Source organism: Adiantum capillus-veneris, chromosome 9 (assembly GCF_014529385.1).
Source record: "Adiantum capillus-veneris isolate H3 chromosome 9, ASM1452938v2, whole genome shotgun sequence".
NCBI classification, from domain to species: domain Eukaryota; kingdom Viridiplantae; phylum Streptophyta; class Polypodiopsida; order Polypodiales; family Pteridaceae; genus Adiantum; species Adiantum capillus-veneris.
In genome coordinates, this window is record NC_140939.1 from 13,079,951 (window position 1) to 13,101,703 (window position 21,753).

The 21,753-nt window shown below is 39.7% G+C and overlaps 1 protein-coding gene across 1 annotated transcript in view; it reads right to left on the reverse strand.

Moving 5' to 3' along the window:
• Positions 1–209: 209 nt before the first annotated feature.
• The window catches only part of LOC147450144 (uncharacterized), a 38,989-nt gene continuing 17,445 nt past the window's right edge, over positions 210–21,753 (reverse strand). The window contains exon 3 of the mRNA XM_086520419.1: positions 210–236. Within this exon, the coding sequence (XP_086376545.1) occupies positions 210–236 (27 nt within the window). The remainder of the gene's footprint in view (positions 237–21,753) is intronic.

Genomic DNA, 21,753 nt, shown 5'->3' on the forward strand with positions numbered 1-21,753 from the left:
CTGCTCGTGCCCATGCCCTCGTATAATAAACTCTGGCTACTCTCCTCTCTTGTTGTAACATACATGATTCTCCACAGATTCACAATAGCAGGATCGCCAAAGTGTTGGGGTTCTTCAACACAAACAGAACTAAAGTGTTGACAACATGTCACACACACTAAAGATAGAGTAAAAACAAAGGCAAATACATTCAACTCATCAGCATTTCATCATTCATCAACTTCCGACACAACAGACTGCAGAACAAGCATGAAGCATAGAGCAAGAGACTACAAAGTTGATTCATCTTGGTCCACAGATAACTTCCATTTCAACCCCAAAATTACATTCTCGTGTGAACCAACATGACCTTTAAATAGGAACTTCTAGCAGTTATAGCAGTTACATCCGATTGACCAAAATCCGACTAAGTGTTGATTGATCAAAATCCGACTTGTCAAAGTCCGACTGACTAAGTGTTGATTGACTAAGACATAAGTACAGTAATGGTCTGGTGTAGGGTCAACAGCTTCTAACACTCCCCCCCTCCTTGTTCATGTCATCCCCGACATGGTTGTTGAGCTGCTTCTTCATCTTAGGCTTTCTCTCATCTTGAGCAGTGACTCATATCTTGCATGTTGAGCTAGTAGCATCAGGGCCAAATATATCTGTGCTGATTGTGAAGAAGCCGATGTAGAAAGCTTCTTCAAAGGCATGGAGGTGATAGGATGGCAAAAACATGATCCTTTTATACAATGCATGTATCACCTCCTTGGAAGGATGACTAGACACATCATATGCACATCTGTATGTATCTTGAAAGAAGAAGATATTGCCTGTCGCCTGGCCTGGTTTGAATGTCTCGAAGACTGCCAAAAGTGTTTTGCAAATCTTTCTCATCATAATGCAAGATAGGGCAGGCGAGCCAGTGAACAATTTGATGGCGCCCGTTAGGGTTTTCACCATGTACTGAACACATATTCTCTCGCCTGCCTTCAAGCCTGGCAGCTTCGAGTAATTTAGCCAAGTAGGTTGGCTTCTTTGCAATAGCTCATGGGCCTTCCATGTCCGCATCCTTGGTAGAGGGCAGAAACTTAGGTTATCTTTGATGACTTTAGGTGCCTCTACCAGATGGACTAGATACTGTGGATACTTTGTTAGCCATGCCTTTCTCCACCTGGGTTGAGAGTCGACTATCAACTTTACCCCTTCTGGCTTGGAGATGTCTGCTTTGTACAGTGGCACTGTTGGCTCCTCTCTAATTCTCTTGTTGATTGTGGCAGCTTCATATTTCATCGGATATGGGAGAGAGGGCTGTAGCCATTCACGCCGAAGGTTGCTGGCATCTATCTTCTGAATAGTCATTGCTTTAAAGACCCTCTGCTCCCATTCCAAAGCTTCTCTGGCTGTGTCTTTGACTGCTGCTTCTATTGCCTTTTGCAGCTTCTCTTCTTCTTCTTGTGTCAAATCTTGTGGCTCTTGAGAGGGTCCTACAAGGATTTCCTCTTGCATGGTGGTGTCCACTGGATCTGCCACATTCTCTATGTCTATTCCCCGGGGAGGTCACCTAATAAAAATGTAACCTATCATGTGAGTTCAATAGAAGGGTATTTAAAGTTCTTGAAACTTACAAAAATATATATATAGAAGGGCATTATTTTTTCAAATTTGAAAAAAACTTACATATATTTAAAGAAAAGGCTATATTATATTCCTAAAAAAATTCACATATAAGCGGTTTTACAAACATGTCTTGAATGCACGTGATATGGTAGTTTTACACATAGTGAACCCCCCGAGGTCTATTCCCTCCATGGCTACTGGGCCAATGCTAAATTGTTGCTCTTCTATTTGCTGCCGGCCTTTTAGCTCTTCTATCTGTTTTTGAAATGTCTTCTTTTGTGCTTCAACTTGCTCTCCCATATTCACAAGGTCGTTCAAATTGGCATTTATCTTTTCCGCCTCCTCGAGCTTTGTCTTCATGGTTTCTAGCTCATTCTACATTGCTTTGTGCTCTTCTTCCATGCGGGTTTGCATGACCATTGACCCCTCGGCCATCACCAGCCTCTGCTGTTTTTCTAAGGTTAACTCCTTTTGGAGCTCTTTCATTTGTTCTTCATAAAGCTCCGTCTCTGAAGTGGTGTGAGTCGAGCTAGCAGCTCCGACTCTGGCAGGATATGCCCGTAGCCGTTGGATGGTTTGATCTTTGACTTTAATCTGGTCTTTTAGCTCAATGACCCTCATCCTGGCTAGCTTCCTACTCTATCTCTGCCTTCTCTTTGGCATTCCTCATGAATTCCACTTCCTTGGATTCTTCACCAAGTTGTAGGGTTAGGTTGTCCCTTTCCCTTTCTGCATCTGTCAATGACTTGCTGAGTTTTCCGTATTCTTCTTCAGCTCTTTGAAGTATCTGAGCTGCTGCCTGATTCTCTCGTTCCATATCCTGGCATCTTTGTAATGTCATGGCCAGACAAGCTTGCAGCTCTTCTTCTTTCTCTATATGCTCTTGGTTCTGTCTTTGTAGTGTGTCTACTTCGGATTTGATAAAAACTTCATTGGCTTTGAGATTAGCAACCTCACTTTCCATGGCCAATGATTTTTCCCTAAGCCTGGTTAGTGTGTGCATCACCACATCCCAATCATTGGTGGGTGGCTGTAGGTCCACTGTATCACTGGCCATCTCTTTTAGTTCCACTATCCGCAGGCTCTGCATCTGTTCTTTGGGCCTTGTGCTTGCCAAGTCAAATGCTACTATGGCTACCTCTTCTCTTGAGTATCCCGTAGCTAGTAGATCACAAAATGTGCTAAACCTTCTTTCCTCTGGATCTATCTTTTCCTCTTTCTGTTCATCTTCTTTTTGCTGCTCTTGGTCTTGGCTCTTTTCTTGCTGAAAATCTTCTTGTTCCTCCTCCTTTTGTTGGGTTTGTGGAGGGCTACGAGAAGGTGGTGATGGCGGTGGGCTGGACTCCGGGCTTGACGGTGGAGTTGGTGGCTTCTTTTTGAAGTCCCGGTCCGCCTTGGTCTTCCGCTCTCTTTCCTGGCCTTCCTACTCTTCTAGCAGTTGCCGTCGTACTGCATCCACTTCTTCTTCTGTAAATGGGATGTTAGGGATGTTTTCTGCTGTAGCATCCAAAATCTCAAAATTCTTAATGTAATCTTCAAATCTATCTTTGTGCACTCTTCGGGATGATCGCGACATGGCTTCCAAGGAAGGCTTCCATAACTCACTCAAATCTCCCTTGAGTGCTCTTTCGGCTCTGAAGCTTTCCATTAATCTTTTGAGCCATGCCGCATTTGTGATTTTGTCTCTTTGACCGGAACTTGTACAGTTTCCTTCTTTCCCTTCTTCAACTCAAGCTACTCCTCTTGCACGATCTCTAACCGGTGCTTCAATATTGTGGCAACTCTGGGTGCTTTGGGCTGTTCATCCTCTTTATCTTACTTGAGCCTTAGCCAGTCATTCTGTGATGGAGGGTGAGGCCATCTTCCCTTGGCGTGCAATGCCCCATAAACCACTTTTGTTATTAGCTCACCCGGCACAATGTAGGTTGGGTTCTTGTTTCCCATCTTCACAAGATTGTCATGGATGTAGGTAGCATAGTTGATCACCTTTGGCTTGCTCTTCTGCATTGCCCAGGTGAAGGTTAAGGCAATTGCTCCAGGCGTCATTCTGTACTTCTGTGGCCGCTTTGTACACATGTGGAAATACTGTTTATACAGCTGGCTCATGATAGCCACTTTAGGGTTTGCAATGTCTTCAAAGGTGTAGTTGCTCTTCTTTTCAGAGTACACCTTGACTTCATCTCTTCTTTTGGTTACACTATCCCCTTTGTTGGAGAGGTCTAGTGCTACTGCCACCACTCTCTCTGTGATTACAATTATAGTGTCCGGCTTGCCCTGCAGATCCGTGACTCTGGCCACTCCATCTTCTTTGATTGTAGTTACGAATTCCCACACTCTTTTGATGTCGATTCCTGCTGGCACAGCTTTAAAATAGTTATGAAGATCTATCTTCTCCAGGTACTCTGCCATCTTGCTTCTGACAAATTCATTGAGCTCCCGAGGTAACATGGGTAGCTCTATTGCATTTCCTTCAGTATCTTTGAACACACCTTGGTAGATCTCCAAATCATTTGACTCTAGCGAGTCCTCCTGAATCCATGTGCTGGTTGGCTTTAGAGTTCCTTCTAGGATGACAAATGGCTCGACTTCTTCCAAGTAATCTTTTATTGTCATCCTCTTCTTTTTTGCCGATGATTTTGTGGTTGCCATGGATCCTGTTGCACTCAGTAGTCCAAAGTTAACGTTTTTTCCATATCAGCTTGAGAAACTGAGTTTTAACTATCCAAATGACTTGAAAATTGAAAATAAAACTTAAAAGGAACTTGTAAAACCATGCATGTGCTCAAAGTATCCTTCTGGACAAAATTTATCATTTAGACATGCTATGCGTAGGATGTCTTTTTGATTAGTTTTTGGTGAAACTTGACATGCAGGTGGTCCTTGGCCTGTGAAACATGGCTATGTGATTTGAATTGGGTTTGGGCATCAAAAAGTGCATATCTAGACAGATTCAGGCTTTTAGGCTCACAAATTGGTAGGATGTCCACAACAAGTGGAAAATGATATTCAAATGGGTTGAAATTTGGTATATGAGCTTCTTGCACTATGGTAATGGCTCCCATGATGTCAATCTTTGCATAGAAGTTCAAAATTGAGCTGGAGACATCCTACACGTAGGATGTCTTTTTCATCAAAATTGCTTGAGATTTGTTGAGTGGGTAGCTCTTGGCATGTGGAACATGGCCTTGCTCTTGGATTTTTATTTGAACAAGATTTGGTATTGGTAAGACCATGTGTAGTGTTTTTGGGCTCAAAAAGTGTATCTTGGAGGTATTGGGGGCCAAAAGTGATGGGAATGGCTTGAAACTTGATATATGAGCTCTTGAAGGTGATATGAAGAGATCTGGAATTGAAAAACACCATCTGTGGGCCAAAAATGTCATTTAGACATCCTTCGCGTAGGATGTCTATTTCATCATTTTTTGCATGTGACCACACAGATAGCTTGGAAATGTGCCCATGAATGTATTGTGCAAGTTTCATGTGATTTGGACAAGTTTTGGTAGGTCTATGCTCCATTATTGCCTGTATGCCCTGACTTTGCGTTTTTTCATGCATATGAGGTCAATTTTTGTCCATATGTGATGAAACTTGGTGGCTAGCATGTAAAGGATATTCAGAAACTTTGTGTGATGAGAGATGTTGGGGTTGGTGCCCAGAAATGGCCTTGAGACATCCTACGCGTAGGATGTCTCCTGATGAAGATTTTGTGGAGACTGCTATTGGTGCCTGCCCTTAGTCTCCCTGAGTCCCTTTTAAGCCCTATTTCAACCAAAAAGTTAAATAGATAGAAAGTAACTCCTTGTGTGAATTTCAGAGCCTCCGAGCCGTTTTCTGACCTTTGGAGTGCTTTTCGGCGATGAAATTTCTTGATGTTGGTCTCCATAGCTTCCCTTGGTGATCCTTGCCATATGGTTTTTGTCGACTTTGGCTTCAGCGGAGCTCTGTTTGGCAATTTGTCACTCTGGAAGCACCCGTGGTTGAGTTTTCATGTCTTCGATGACTTGTGGTGGTCTGCCACCATAGGAATTGGTTGTTGATGGTCTAGGAAAGCCGCTCGTGAAGTTTGGTGGCAAACGAACATGCGGTTTGGCCGCGAGAGCTATTTGACGCTTTGTGTGTCTGATGCCGTTTTTGAAGTTTAGTGCCACTTCTGGTCACCTTTTGGTCATGTCGGCTACATAGACCTGTCGAGCATGTCGAGATGCTCCTACCCATGAATTTTGGTAGCATTTGGGCGCCTTTCCGCCGATTTCCCATTTGGTGGCCTCTTGCGGGGCTCTAGGAATTAGGGTTTTTCCCGATGGTTTTCTACTACCTTTGATCATCCAAGACTGGTCTCCTATGCTAGGGTAAGCCTTCGATGAAGTCTCATTGCTTTTGGGTTAGCCGTTAGGTGGCCACTTCTACTTGTAGGTCTCTACTGCCCGCTTTCTATGTGAACCCTACGCTAGTTTTCGCGACAAAACGACAAACATGCGCGAAAAGCTCAAGGTAGTGAGCCTACCTCTCATGTCTGAATCCTGTCGGGTAGTCGTGCACGTCGTAGAAGCTGCTGGAAGTTCCGTTCGCTCTAGGTGGCAGAAGCTCTCTCTCAAAAGTCAATAGTGGAAATGAGCTTAAAATGAAGTGAGAATTTATTATAATGGGGGTCCCCGAACCACTTTTCATGAAATTTTACATGTGCTCCCAACTTCTTGCGAGATGCGGTTTAGGCTCAAAAATTTCTTGATTTGGACTCCATTTGCCCAGTTTACGAGAAATTTGACGTTTCGGTCAAAATCTGGCCAAATCACGCTTTCTGCTCAATTCTCATAATTGCACCCCCACTGTACCATAGATTGTCCTATAGTCACTGATCATCCCTATATTTTTTGTTTTTCATTACGACCGTTTTTCACCTGCTTTTGTATTTTTGAATTTTTTCTGCCAAAAATTAGTAAAATTTTAAAAAAATAGCAAATCAAATCCAAAAAATCCCCAAAAATCATAATAAATCAAAAACATCACCGCAAAACACTATATACACTCACATGAAATATTTATGGTTGGATTTCTCTGTTTTACCAATATTTTGCCCGAAAAATGGCTATTTTTACTTATATACACACACCTAGGGGCTTGATTTGCTGTTTGGCCCCATAGACTTGAAGATTCATGCTGTATAAGGGCATATGTACTTGGGTTAGTCCGGAAAATTTTGCAATCAAATGACAACCCTTAAAATAGTCGAAAAACATGCCCTTGTTTGCTTTTTTTGCAATTGGGTCCACATTTGAGAATGCTTCCCCCCCTCCTAGCCGAAGTCCTCCCGGACGACAAGGTATCACCTCAGTGTATGTGCCGTGCATGGTTGAAAACTCGTGCTAATGCTTGGCGGTGTAATGTGGCCCTATATTATGCATACTCGGTCCATGCATGGAAAAATTAATGATGTGCAAGAGAAGGGTATAAGCAAGATGCTTATTGGCATTCGCCGTCGAGGTTTCCTGTTGGTTGTTGATTTGGTCGGCAGATTTTCTTTGCAAGAAAAAGTTGTAACTCTACCGCTCTTTGTTTGATCGTTTTTCTTGCAACAGTCGCGAGGTTTGCCGCTACTGTCGATATGGCCATAGTCGTCTCCTTGGAGAGAATTTTCGTGGCGGATTTGGCCATAGACTTTGTCTATTTTTCTTTCCATTTGTAGCTTTGCCTTGCCGATTTTTGTAGGATTATTGCTACTGTCGCGATTTTCATTGTTTTGCTACTGATTGGCACCCACATAAGTCGGTTTGTCGGATCCTTATGTTGTGTTTGTCTGCCTTCCGATGTTGCTTGTATTGAAGGGAGTTCCTTTTGCTTCGGTTTTGGGATCCAAATGCGAGTCGTATTTAAGTTGTTGCTGAGCATTTTCTTTGGGATCCATATCTTTTTTATTCCCTTGGTTTTTGGTTGAACCGTCTGCTTCGGTTGACTTCTTTTGTTGTCTTGTTGTTTGTCTGCCATGTCATTTCTATCCTTCCTCACCCATACTTGTTTTTCTCGTGTTGCTAACCTTGATTTTTTCACTGCGGTCGGTGACGTTTTATACTTGTAGTGAACATGGTTGGCAGTTCCCTATTTTTTAGCCTTGGGTATCATGTTGTTCTTCAGTGGCACCCTTCCTTTTGGCTCTTTATCCAGTGATTGCATTGCTGGCAGCTGATTCTTACGGGGTTGCTGAGCAAAGGCTACCACCTATTGTTCTTGTGCATGTTGAATCTTGACTGCATTCGCATTCCAATCTATCTGCACATTATACTCTTTTTGCCAAGGTTGTCCCAACAACATGGGGTGTTGTGTGCTCTCATCCTCAACCACATAAAACTTGTGTGGGTAAATATATTGATGTATTTGTACATGCAATATAATCCAGCCCAATGATTTCAGCGAATGTGATGTACTACTTTCTAACACTTGTGGAGTAGGATGTAGTTGACCTTTGGGCTTGATCTGTTTGTATAATCTGTAAGACATTAGATTTGCTTGAGCTCCAGAATCAAGCAATGCCATCGATTCAACTTGGTTGCTACCCACTTTGACTGCAATTATTGGCTCCACTGTGTCTTCATCAAAACGCGTTAGTCGAATGGCATTGATTTGCAACAGTGATCCACATTGTTGTCTTTGTCGTAGAACTAGTCTTTTTGCAATGCGTTCTTTTGCTTCTGCTTGGGTTTCTTCTCGTACCTTCTGTCTATCCTTAATCCGTTGTTTTTCTTGATGGATTTGTTGAGGCATATCCTGTGTTAGTGGTAAATGATATTTCTTTAATAGACATCCACTAATCCAATTTGGCATTTCTTCTCCTGCTAATGTAGAAAGCTTGACAACTCCGCTTTGTGATAGGTCACTAATCACAAAGGGTCCCATCCCTCGCTTCTTAAGTTTCTTGGCATGTTGCTTCAAGGTATAAACAAGTACATAATCACCTGTTTTGAACTCTTTCGTGCGCACATGCTTGTCAAAAAACTCTTTTTGTCTTCTCTTTTTAGCATAGATTGAAGCTACAGCTCGTAAGAAAAGTTCATCTAGCTTTTCAAGATTATCTATTCTTGAAGAGAGCTCATGCCCTGTCCGTTCTAAGCTTTTTGCTACTCGTAGAGTTGGAAATTAAAACTGTATAGGTAATATAGCATTTAGGCCAAACACCATGTTGTACGGTGTCGATCCTATTGATGTTTTGTAAGCTACCCTGTATGCCCATAGTGTTGAGTATAGCTGTTGATCCCAGTCTGTCCTTAATTCTGATACAATTTTAGTGAGAATCGTGCATAGTGTTTTATTTGTGGCCTCAGCTTGTCCATTAGCCTGTGGATGATATGGAGCAGATTTTCTATGTATGACCATGAATTCCTCTAGTAGATATTCAATGATTTCATTAAGAAAATGTGTCCCTCGATCACTAACAATTTCTATTGGTAATCTGTATCGTACGAAGACAATCTCATACAAAAATTGTGCAGTGGTTCGTTCATCTACTTTTTGTGTTGCCTTGGCTGCCCATTTTGTGAGATAATCCGTAGCCACAATGATATATTGGGTATGGGTGCGATATGGAGGGGGTGAAATAGGCCCCACAAAATCAATGCCTCATTTTGCAAATTCCCTTGCTCCCATCATTGGCCGTAGTGGCATCTCATCTCTCTTTATCCGCACCTTGGTGCGTTGACAAGCGTCACAACGCTTTACAAACTCTTCAGCATCCATATGCAATGTAGGCAACTACCAAATTTCGGTAGTTTATTTGTCAACCTAGAAAGAAATTTTTAAGACCTTTCTTCTACCATAGGTTGGTTATGAGGGAAAGAAAACCTTGGATGTTTCTCCATGCCAATATACAATCCCTATGGGGAGAATTATGTTAAGTTCTAAGCTATAATTCTAGTAAAAATTCAAGTTGTTCTGCCAAAAAAATCATAAAATTCTTATATCCTTTTGTAGACATGGCCTTTTTCATGTTTATAAAAGTCAAGTGTAAGTACTTAATGCTACAAAACAATAGAATGCCCTTCAAAGACTAGTTTCCATGTCACAAGCAAGTTATAGACATAATTTCATACTTGAGCATGTGCTGAATAAGAGAATAATTTTAGCCTTCCAAAGGTCCCCTCATGGAATTGGGACTATTCTAGTGTAGTTTGACAACTAAAACTAGCTTTATATGTTAACACCAAGAAAGTACGTATTTTTTTGGCTTCCTAACTCAGTTAAATCTCATTGCTTGAACTCTATCTTGAATGTTTTATCGTGCAAAAACTCTTGGAAATCTTTTATTCTCCATAGTAACATTGAAAGCAAGGTTTTAGGTGCTGTAATTGCGTCTATACCATGTAACTTGATAATTTTAGTGGATCTACGTGGAAAGTTTGACATTATTTGAGGTTTTAAATGCTTATGTCTCAAGAATGAAAATAGCAGAGTTTTCTCTTCAAGCAATTTTGAATATTTTTGTGTTTGTATCATGTAGTTTGATACTTTTAGTGGATCTATAGGGAAAGCTTGACATTATTTGAGGTTTGGAACGCTTATGTCTCAATAATGAAAATATCAAAGTTTTCTCTTACGCAATTTTAAATATTTAAAATAATCATATTATTGTTGCATACCAAAGCCCTTCTCCTTGCCACCTTGAGTCCTCAATGGAGAGGGTAAAGCAACGTATCACTTTCTAAAACTCACAGAAACATCAAAAACATATTTTTCTTTGTATACAATGATATACTCAAGATGGCCATATCAAACACATAGAGCTTGCCGTTATTTTATGTACTTGAAAGTAAAAAAAAACTCACATGCAGCTTTCAATTATCAATAGCACAATTGTGGAAACATTACGTAATATGTTCTACAAGGTCACTTCATTTTTTCTTGAGCTTAGAAAGTCAATTTCTTCAAAGCATCAACCATAGTCTTAGGAGGGTTAACTTGATGAATAGTTAATGATAGTGGTAGCTTCTAAAATGCAAGGTTATATTTTTAAAGGACACTCTAATTGACATATTTAATCATACCAAGAGGGTTTCTTAAATACATCGTCTAATGAAAGTAGCATTTAGTTTAAATCTGTGGAAAAAGGAAACTTGAGTGTCCTGTTTTGGTACCAAACTACTGTAAAGTGAGTCCCATATGGAAGTATGGTGGAGAGTTGGCACAATGTCTTTATAAGAAACAAGGTGAGGAGTCACAACTCATGAAAACTTACTGATGTTCAATGGGGATGAGAGTTATAGGGAGTAGGTCCGGATGGGTACTTACAATCACATGTAATTTTTGTTTTGCTTTAATGTGAAAATATATTGTCTATTAATCAGAGATAATCACAAATGCCTTATATGTTATAGAAGGTCCCACTCAAACAACATGGTGAAAGGCTCACATTGGAATTCAAAAAAAAAAGCCAAACAAAAAAAGTAAAATAACACCAATAAGACAAACAGACTCATTGAAAGTCTAAAACAACAAAATATTCGTTTTTTTACCATACTCACAATTGCGAGAGGATATGATTTATTGATTTAGAAAAGAAATTACAAACACCCTGAGCAATGTGCTCCTTGAGAGGGAATCATTTCCAAAAAGGGGACTATACAAATGTGCAATAGAAGATTGACAGAGAGCTGTTAAGTATTACCACTCCAATAGCTGATGCAACGAAGTGTATGTTTCCATTTTCTGGCATTAGGGGCAACCCCTCTCTTTGATCCTACTAGACAAATGAACTCAGTGCTCTCACTTACAACATCATTGAATTGAGACATAATAATGTTTTTCTCAAATACGCAAAGGCTCCAGGTTTTACATCTCTATTTCAGACAATAGTATCGAATAATTTGGATGCTTACTAGTTACATTATGGAAACATTGTGATAGACAAGAAGCTTTGGGTTGTTTTCACCTATCAAATGTGGATCTAGGGATTCTACAATCACCCATGCTTGCAATTTTAAGGCATGTGCCATATTGCAAGATATACCTTGCATTGCCGCGGTTGGTGATTCTTTGATACATACATATATTGTGTTTGTTAGGACAACATATTTTTCATGTCATTCTTAGTGGATAAAGAAACTTCATTGTATCTTTCTAGTCCAAACCTCAAGGGGAGGATTGTAAGGTGTGAGTTTTTTGCTACAGCCACTAGAGTGTGAGTCAAGGAGAGACAAAGGTGGAATTATCCCACATGTATTGGTGCAAAGTTGTAGAGCTACTGAGCTCATGAATAAGAAAACCCAATTCCATTTTTAATTGCATCTCCCTTGCTTATGGTGAGTTAGTGATGCCTTAGCAAATACTCAAGATCGTGTTTATGAGTCCAAGTTAAATGATCTTGGGACCTAAATTGTTTGAGTGATAATCTAGCCAACACACACACACACACTCACTTGTGTGTGTAATGTTTCTCTTTCATCCACCCTAGCTAGCACGATCCCATTCCCATCATCAAGGTATTTTAAGTTTCTAATTTATTTTGAGATTATAACATTTCCTAGACTTAACTTTTCATGCCTAAAGGACTTTAAGAGAGTTTGTTTGCTGATTAAATTTTGTAAGAATTCACATCTTAGGCTCACTTGCAATGTTTGTGTATCGACCAGTTTCTCATGACATATTGGGTATACTAATTTTAGAAATCTTTATCATTAGGAAGAGAATGGGGTATAGAAGGGCCTCTTTATTTGATAGTTTAAGGGAGTCAAACCTCTAGTATTAAAAAAGTAATCAAAGGACAACATTATATTTCAAATAGGCAAAATTGATAGTTTATTTGAGTTCAAATTTCTCCCCCCAAAAAGAAATTTAAAGTCTAGAGAGCAAAACCATAACATATCCACGGAAATAGCTCGATATGTAGATCACAAATCTATAATCTTCACTCAAATTGGAGATTGCATGTAAGAGTTATGGAAGGCCAAAAATCATAAAGTTGTCCACCGCCTTACTTGGGGGGGCAAAGTGTATCCTTTGACTACTCTTACACCTCTCTTACACACCCACCATTCTTGGACACATGGAATGCACCTATTCGTCAAAATTTTCAACACCTCCATAATCTCATGGAAAATAAATAGGCCCTCCTAGACCCCATCCTCTTCCTACTCTCCTTTTTACAAAAATTGCAGTATCACCTAGGTGTCTAATATGATGTCAAAAGGGTTGATCAAAGGCCATGTGTTGCAGGAAAATAGCATGGGCTCAAGGAATCTTATGATACAACACTTTGTATTGAATAACATTATGAATATGACACATGAAAAACATTAAGAGATAAAAATATCCCTTCTTTTTAACTTGCAATATTGTTTTTACCGGAATCTGACTAATGATTGTGTGTGAGAGAATTGAGTTGACGGGTAGTTCCTTGAGCTGATATTATAGAAAACTTAAGCATGCTTCCCAAGAATTACTTGTATATATGTATCTGTGTATGTGCTATTTGTAGCATCCATGTGTTGAGAGAGAGAGAGAGAGAGAGAGAGAGAGAGAGAGAGAGAGAGAGTTAAAAGTTACATATTAAAAATCACACCTACACATTAAACTTCTAGTAGCATGACATGTCAGTAGATGATGGAAGTTATGGCACTCCCCACCAATACAACCAATCCCACACCCTAGTTCATGTATGAGTATATTATATGTCAATATGGCTATCCCTTGGAGATCATTTTGGATTAGGGGGCTCATTTCATAAATGATACTATCTAGATAATGATTGATAAATTTTCTCTATCAAGTATAAAATCCACACCGTATTATTCAAGATACAATGTATAGGTTGAAAGTAGTAACAAGACCATCAAGTCTATTCTAACAAAGGTTGTTCAGAAGGAACCCCATAACTAGGATGAGAGTCTTCAGATAGCTTTGTGGGAATATCGAACAACATACAAGATTACCACTGGTATAACACCGTTCAAAATGGTGTATCAAAGAAAGTGAGTCATGGTAATGGAATATCTTTTTCCCAATCGTAGACTTGTAGTAGAACATGAAATGGAATATAACTTGAATATGAAGAAGAGACTGGATGAATTACTGAAGTGAGATAAAATCAGGCAAAGAGTGATGCTAGAATATGAGTCAATCTAGCAAAGAGGGAAATATTGGCATGAAAAAAAGTTGAAGGTGAGGGAGTTTTGAAAAGAAGATCTAGTATTGCTATATCAATCCAAGCTAGGACCCAAAAACCCACAAAAAAAAAACATTAGTTAAAACCTTATGAGGTTGATTGGGTCTTCTCAAATAAATTATTCAAGGTATCTAGATTTTTGCTACTTGGTGCATATAATGGGGCCAAGATAACACTTTTTTATTTAGCACTAGAAAACTCAATTATTAGATGCACCAAATTAAAAATTGAGGTCATGAATTTATTCTTGATAGGATCTAAACAAAGGTAACAAGGATTCTTAGAGTAGTGCAAACTCATTAGGAATTTGTCTCAAAAACATCATCATTAGAGTGGACCACTATCTAAAGTAGCCATAGCACCAGAGTTTGAAGTGGCTAATGGCTATTAGAAATGCATGGAAGACCAAAACCTCTTGGGAATCAAGACAATAGTTATTACAAGGACTGGTGATAGATGCACATATGCCAATTAAGAATGGTTGTTATCTCCCCAAGGCACAAGAGGAGTGGGTTGTTTATTACTTGAATTAGAGCTAGCATGCAATCAATGTGTGATCCTAAGAACATTTCAATTCTTTTTGTGCATAGACAACCATCTACACAAGGGCCTTTTGCATGCAACCATTGTGCAAGTGATAAACCCTATCCATGCTTGGTTTCCATCACCAAGTTTCTCTAGAAAATTCATGTTCTCAACCCAAGGCACTTCTTAGACTTCAAATATAGTGAAAATCGCTCCCAAGAGCTCCATATCAATGCAGCTAGATTAGCAACATGATATCTAGAGCTTGCATATGCACTCCAGCCTTCAACAAAACCAGAACAATGCACAACCATTTCTTATTGGAGATATGTAAGTAACCATTGACGGATGAAGAGAAGTTGTTACTCAACAACTAGGGCATGACACTCCTATAGAGACTTTGCTAGAAGTAGCACAAATATCCATTGAAATGTCTATGATAGAGTAGGTAGTAAACACTTTTAATTTCACCACTACTACAATAACCATCAATGGAAGGCAAAATTAGTTGACTACTATAATCATTTTTCATATTTTCACAATACAATATGATTAGAAAGCAAACCTTGTACAATTGATTAGATCAACAGTTTTCTAAATGAAACATAAAAGACAAAAAAAAAGAGGAAATCAGGTGGCCAAGAATAGTCTCAGAAGCCTTTCAATAGAAATCGGAACAATGACAAATTGGACAAGCATTTTGGAAGAGCACTACAATAGTGATGCACCCCCATCTACTCCGTCAAAAGTTAAATTGAGGTACTTCATATTTTTAAGGCTTCTATATTGGAAGTACTTAAAATTTCAACACCTCTTAGATCACATGAACATACTCAAGAATGTTGCTCACACCCTTTGGGACCTTATGTGAAGAAGGGACTCATTGGGGGTGAGGGAGAATTCGACAACCTTGAAATGTCTCCTTGCATCAACCACTCCATGTGGAGGCCCCAATGTAAATATTGTGATTCCTAAAACCACATTTTAACCAAAGATGAGCTTGATTGAGTGAATGCCTCCATTTCCTCTATTTACACACCAATAGGATACATGAGATTACTAAAGAGAGATTTCACAAAGGCAAATAAAGGTGGAAGCATTCAATTGTATGGGCTAAAATCTCATGATTAGCACAAAATGTTACAGGTAATTGTCCAATGTTTACGTTGTCACTCATTGAGTTTACATCTTAAAATTTTTCTATAACTAAAACAATATCTTCTCTTAATATTTTGACATTCTAGTTCATTGTGCCCATAAGTATGACTAAAAAAATATCTTGTCTTAATATATTGACATTGTAGTTCATTATGCCCGTGAGTATGTGGGTGTTGTTACCATATACATGTGGTAGTGATGTGTGAACACACTAGGACCGTTGGGGCATTTTTTCCCTCTTTAGAAGGTTTTTTCCCCCGTTCATTGTATATAAGCCCATCACTCTAGGGCTATATATCTTTCCATTGCACACTAAGTAACACACTATCTATTTTGTGCCTTCAGCTTCCTTCGTCTTCTCCAGGTTGTGTGCGTTTCTCTGCAACCCTAATTCCAACAATTGGTATCATAGCAGGTTGCGTCCTCTCGAGCATAGTCGCCAGCAGCTCCAGCACACGCCTACTCATTTTCTCCGATTTCAGTGAGCTTTGGTGAGCGTTTGCAAGTCGACTCAAATTTCTTATTCGGGCTCATTTCGGCCTTCGTTTCCACTATAGGCAGTACGGCACAAGCTATTTCGTCATTTTGTGCAGAATTTTTGTCAGTTTCGTTTTCTGCATAACACGTACCTTACAGTCTTCTATGGTTTTTCTATATAGCACGTGTTCTTCCTGCCTCGTTTCTCCTCTTTTCGAACAGTTTTCACATCAGGTGCAGCATTTACCGTGGATGACAACAACACAGATGTGTTAAAGATGTTTGCTACTGCTGAGGATAGATTGTATGGGGACAATTACCCTATGTGGGCTTACATTATGGAACATGTTCTTGTGTCAAAGGGCGTCTAGAATATTGTGCAGGGCATTGATGTACGTCCTGGTTCTGAGGATGCAGGCGATTTTGAGGATGTGGCAAGCCTTGCTACAAGGATTGCTGCTATTGGAGTTGTTTTGACTACGACATAACAATCTCGTTTGGATGTAAAGGATGCGCAAGCTCATGCACTAATTGTGTTGTCTATGAAGCGTACCATTGCTCCTCACATTCATTCAGCAAAATCAGCAAAACAGGCTTGGGATATTTTGGCTGGCCTTTATGCAAGTCGCAATGAGGCTAAAATTGCTTTGTTGCATAAAGAGCTGGAGTCGAAGATTATCCATGAGGAGGATGATATGGACACTGCCCTTGTTGGTGTCAAGGATATCAACGAGCAAATTATTTTTGTAGGTGAAGTCATTTCAGATAGTTCCCTTGTGCAGACTGTTCTTGATGCCTTACCGGATTCTTACCAGACTTTTGCTAGTACTTGGAGACTTATGACCCAAGGAAATCTTGAAGTTGTCAAGTTTGATGCATTATGCACATTGATATTGCAAGAGTTGCTTTCTAGAAAAAGCAAGACTAGACAGTGTGCAGTTGAGCAGGCTTTTATTGCTTCTCACAGAAAGGGTGGTAGCAGCAATGCAACCACTTCTTATGGTTTTGGTGCGAGTGGCAAAACTTTGGTTCCCAATGCTTCTACTGGCATCACTTTGTCTGGCACTTCTGGTGATAAGGGCAAAAAGAAGATGCATTGCTATTATTGTAAAGCTAATGATCACTTGATTAAGCAGTGTCTTAAGTTCAAGGCCAAAGAGGCTAAGAAGAAAGAGGGTGGTTACACTACAAACGCAGCCACTATTGAGCCTTCTATGAAAGGAGATTGTGATGTTGATGCAGAATGGGCTTTTAGTGCAGAGTGCACTTACAATCATGTTGTGCATGATGCATGCATGTCAGTTGCTACAGATTCACATGTGTGGTATTTCGACAGTGGTGCTACCAAGCACATTACCTGACATCATAAATTGTTCACCTCTCTCGAGTCTGTCCCTCATGGGAATTCAGTCACTTGTGCCATCAGTGCCTCTTATCCGGTTCAGGGAGTTGGAAAGATTGTGCTTACTGCTGTAAATGGCAGTTCTTTCAAACTTGTTGATGCACTGTATGTACTTGGGATCAAGAAGAATCTTTTGTCTGTATATGCACTTGCTAGACTTGGACTTGTAGTCAAATTTGTGGATGACAAATGTACAATTCATGATCTCAGTTTTGATGGATGAAACTGTTGCATTTGGGCTTTTGAGCCATGGGATGTATAAACTCACTTTGTATGACAAGTGTGGACAAAATTTTGCAAATGCAGTTGCTGATTCAAGGGCTATTTTAGATGCAAAACTTTGGCATGCACATTTTGGTCATCTGAATTTTGCCAGTTTCCTACGTTTGCAAAAATCTGATATGGTTGCTTCTTTGCTATCTCTTGAAGCACCCGTCAAACTTGTTTGCGAAGGCTGTATTTTGGGTAAAATGCGGCGTTCTAAGTTTCCAAAGGATGGTTCAATTAGGGCCACATGCAGGTTGCAGCTTATACATAGTGATGTTTGTGGACCCATGCAAACTCCGTCCTTGGGCAATTACCTGTACTTCGTGGCTTTCATTGATGATTACTCTAGGAATGGTTTTTCACTTTAAACGAAGGCCAAAGTTTTTATGTGCTTTAAACAATTTTTGGCTATGGCTGAAAATGTCTTGAAATTTACTATGGGCGCCCTCCGTTCCGATCGAGGGGGGAGTATATGTCTCATGAATTTAATGCATTTTTGCTAGTTCTGGGATAAAACACCAATATACAGTGCCTTTTCAGCAAAATGGTGTTGCTGAGAGTAAAAATAGGTCCCTTACGAAATTGGCACGATGTATCGTCAAAAGTCAAGCTTTGCTGCATTTTGTTTGGATTGAGGCCATCATGTGTGCCACTTATGTACTAAACAGGTTTCATACGGAAGCTTTGCAGCCTATTACTCCATATGAAGCATGGCATCATAGAAATCCTTCTATTGAGCACATGCGTGTTTTTGGTTGTTTGGCATATGCTTTGGTGCCACAAACACAGTGCAAAAAATTGGCTGATAAGGCTGTCAGATGTATTTTTGTTGGTTATGGTGCTGAAAGCAAAGGTCACAGGTTGTATCATCCACAAACAAAGCATATTCTGGTTTCACAAGATGTAGTGTTTGTGGAAGATTCTGTTCAGTCTCCTTACTATCATGTACTAGAGAGTGTAATGTAAGCTCACAAGACATTTATGACACTTTGTTGCCTCTTTTCAGTGGTGGAAGTACGAATGTAAATTCCAATGAGGAAAATGTAGAGCCTATGGGGGTTTCCAAAAATGTTATAGATCAGCCTATTACTAATGCAGATGTACATGATGTACTTGATGAGGAAAGGGCTGAAAATGAGCAGGCTAGAGGTATGCCAAAATGGTTGGTGCATACATTACGTGATAGTAAATTGGATGCACTTTTGTCTAGTCGTACTCGTTCAGGCACTCACCATGCATCTTATGCATTAGATTGTTATGCTTTGGCTGTGTTTAGCTTACATGATGTTGAGGAACCTCTGTCTTTTGATGAAGCACAAAATTCCAAAAATTGGATGGCTGCCATGCAATCAGAATATGATGCAATTACATAAAATGACACATGAACTTGATGTGATTTACCTCCTGGCAAAAAGGATATTGGTACAAAGTGTGTTTACAAGTTGAAATGCAAGCCAGATGGTGAGATCGATTTCCATAAGGCTCGACTTGTTGCAAAGGGTTATGCACAACAAAAAGGTATAGATTATGAAGAGACTTTTTCCCCCACTTTTCGTATAACTATTGTATGTTTTGTATGTGTATTGGCAAGTCATTTTGGTTGGGATGTACATCAATTAGACATTGTTACTGCTTTCTTGAATGGTGACATATTTGAGGAAGTTTATGTAACACAACTTTATGGTTTTGTCAAGAAAGGACAAGAGGACAAAGTGTGCATATGTAAGAAGGATTTGTATGGGTTGAAGCAATCTCCTCATGCTTGGTATGAGAAAGCTGAAACTCATTTGGTCAAACAAGGCTTTCGTAACAGCCCAATAGAAAGCACATTGTATATAAAGCATGAGGCTGATGTACTTCTCATTGTGGTTCTTTATGTAGATGGTTTGTTGATCACTCGACCAAATGAGAGACATATTACTGAGCTTAAGGCTGATTTGAATGCTACTTTCAAGATGAAAGATTTGGGACTATTACATCATTACTTGGGTATACAGTTTATGCAATATGATGGTGGTATTGCCTCGTGTCAGAAAAGTTACATAGAGACATTACTATGTAATTTTGGACTGGAGGATTGCAAAACTATTTCTACTCCCATGGAAACATGTTTGAAGTTGAGTCTACATGATTCTATGATCCTCCTGATGTCACTCTTTACCAAATTGTTGTTGGCTGCCTCATTTATGTATGCAACATGAGGCCGGATATTTAGCTTGCAGTCTCACAGCTGCACAGATTTATGCATAGCCCAGGGTCTAATCATTGGAAGGCTATCAAGAGGATTTCTCGCTACCTTAGTGGCACTTTACATCTTGACTTGTTTTATCCTAAGGGGGGATCATTGCCACTAGACTTACATGCTTTTTTCAACTCAAAGTGGGCTGGTTGTTTTGACACATGAGTGTCCGCAAGTGGTTTTTGTTTCATGCTTGCAGTTCATGTATATCGTGGTTGAGCAAGAAGCAACCTACTATAGAAACTTTGAGTGGTGAGGTTGAGTACAGGTCAGTCTTCACAGCTACGGTTGAGTGTGTATGGATTAGACTCGCTGATTTGGGTGCTGGACAGGACACTGCCAACACTATCTTCACTAATAGTCAGAGTGCATTGGAAGTTGCAAGGAAGCCAATTTTTCATGCTCACGCAAAGCACATTGAGGTGCATTACCACTATGTCAGGGAGAGGCTCTCATCAGGAGAGATGAGCTTGGATTATGTGCCAACACAGTACAACCTGGCAGATCTTTTCACAAAGGCACTGTCTCGTGAGAAATTCAAAGATTTTTGCAAAGCTTTGGGCTTACTCCCCTTTGTGGATTGATCATGTCCTCAGGGCATAGCACTTCCCTTTACTCATGTGCCAGCTCTCATTCACCGCATCACTCCACGGGAGATTTGTTACCATATACATGTGGTAGTGATGTGTGTGAACACACTAGGACCGCGGGGCATTTTTTCCCTCTGTACGAGGTTTTTTCCCCCGTGCATTGTATATAAGCCCATCACTCTAGGGCTATCTATCTTTCCATTGCACACTAAGTAATACACTCTCTATTGTGTGCCTTGAGCTTCCTTCTTCTTCTCTCCAAGCTGTGTGTGTTTCTCTGCAACCCTAATTCCAACAGGTGTAGGGACAAGAAAGTGAGAAAAGATATTTTCAAACTTGGCAGGTTAGTAAGGTACCTCATATCTCCATTCCACTAAAATTTTCTATAAACACTCAATTCTCCACATGAAGTTAGTGTACTCTTGTGGGTTATCTTGTCGATTTGTAAGCTTCAAATAAATAGAAATAGATGCCATCTCTACTACTCAAATGCTTGCCATGGATACAATGCATGGCATTGAGGATGCATTCCCTCGATCCAAATTTGTTAGTCAAGTCCATTTCTTGGTTCATGTGGTTGAAGAGATAGCTATATATGGAGTAGTGCAAGCACGATGGATTTACTTCCTTGATAGATTTTTAAAAACTCCCAAAGATTTTTTACAAGTATGGTCCCAACCCAAATCATGCATGACCAAAGGATGGATTGTGCAAGAGGCATTTGTATATATCTTAGAGTATTTGTCTTCTATTGATCCCTCTATGCCTTGGATATGATCAAATGAGGAGGATGCAAGTATGACTTCACACTTGCCAAGTGTAAAGGGAAACTTAATTATCATGGACACGGATCTACATCAAGTGATCGACAACTTTTGCATCCTCACTACAAATATATTGTGACCAAATGAATGGACTTGCGGACAATGGAAAAGGAAATGCATTTACAAGAGAGGGAAGCATGGAATCAAGCCTCGGAGGGTTCACCTTTTAGACATGTTAGTTACCACAAGAGTTCAAATGAAATGGTTTTTTAATTGCTAAAATTTAAATTTTTTAACAGGATTATATCAACAAAAGGGGTTCTATAATTGAGTTTAGAGAAAACCCATAAGTTTTTTAAGAAAAGAGGTCATTTTAATACCTTAATCATGTAAGTAAAGAGGTTTTTTTAATACCCTTTGAACGCACGTTACATGAATAGTTTCTTAAAAGTGCACCCCCCAAGAATCAAGCTCATGGAGACAAGAGGAACCCCTCAAATCCTTGACACCTTGCATGTTTTCTGGATCGCATTAATCCCAAGTGGATCCATGAGAAAATGACCAAATAAAAGTCACGTAGA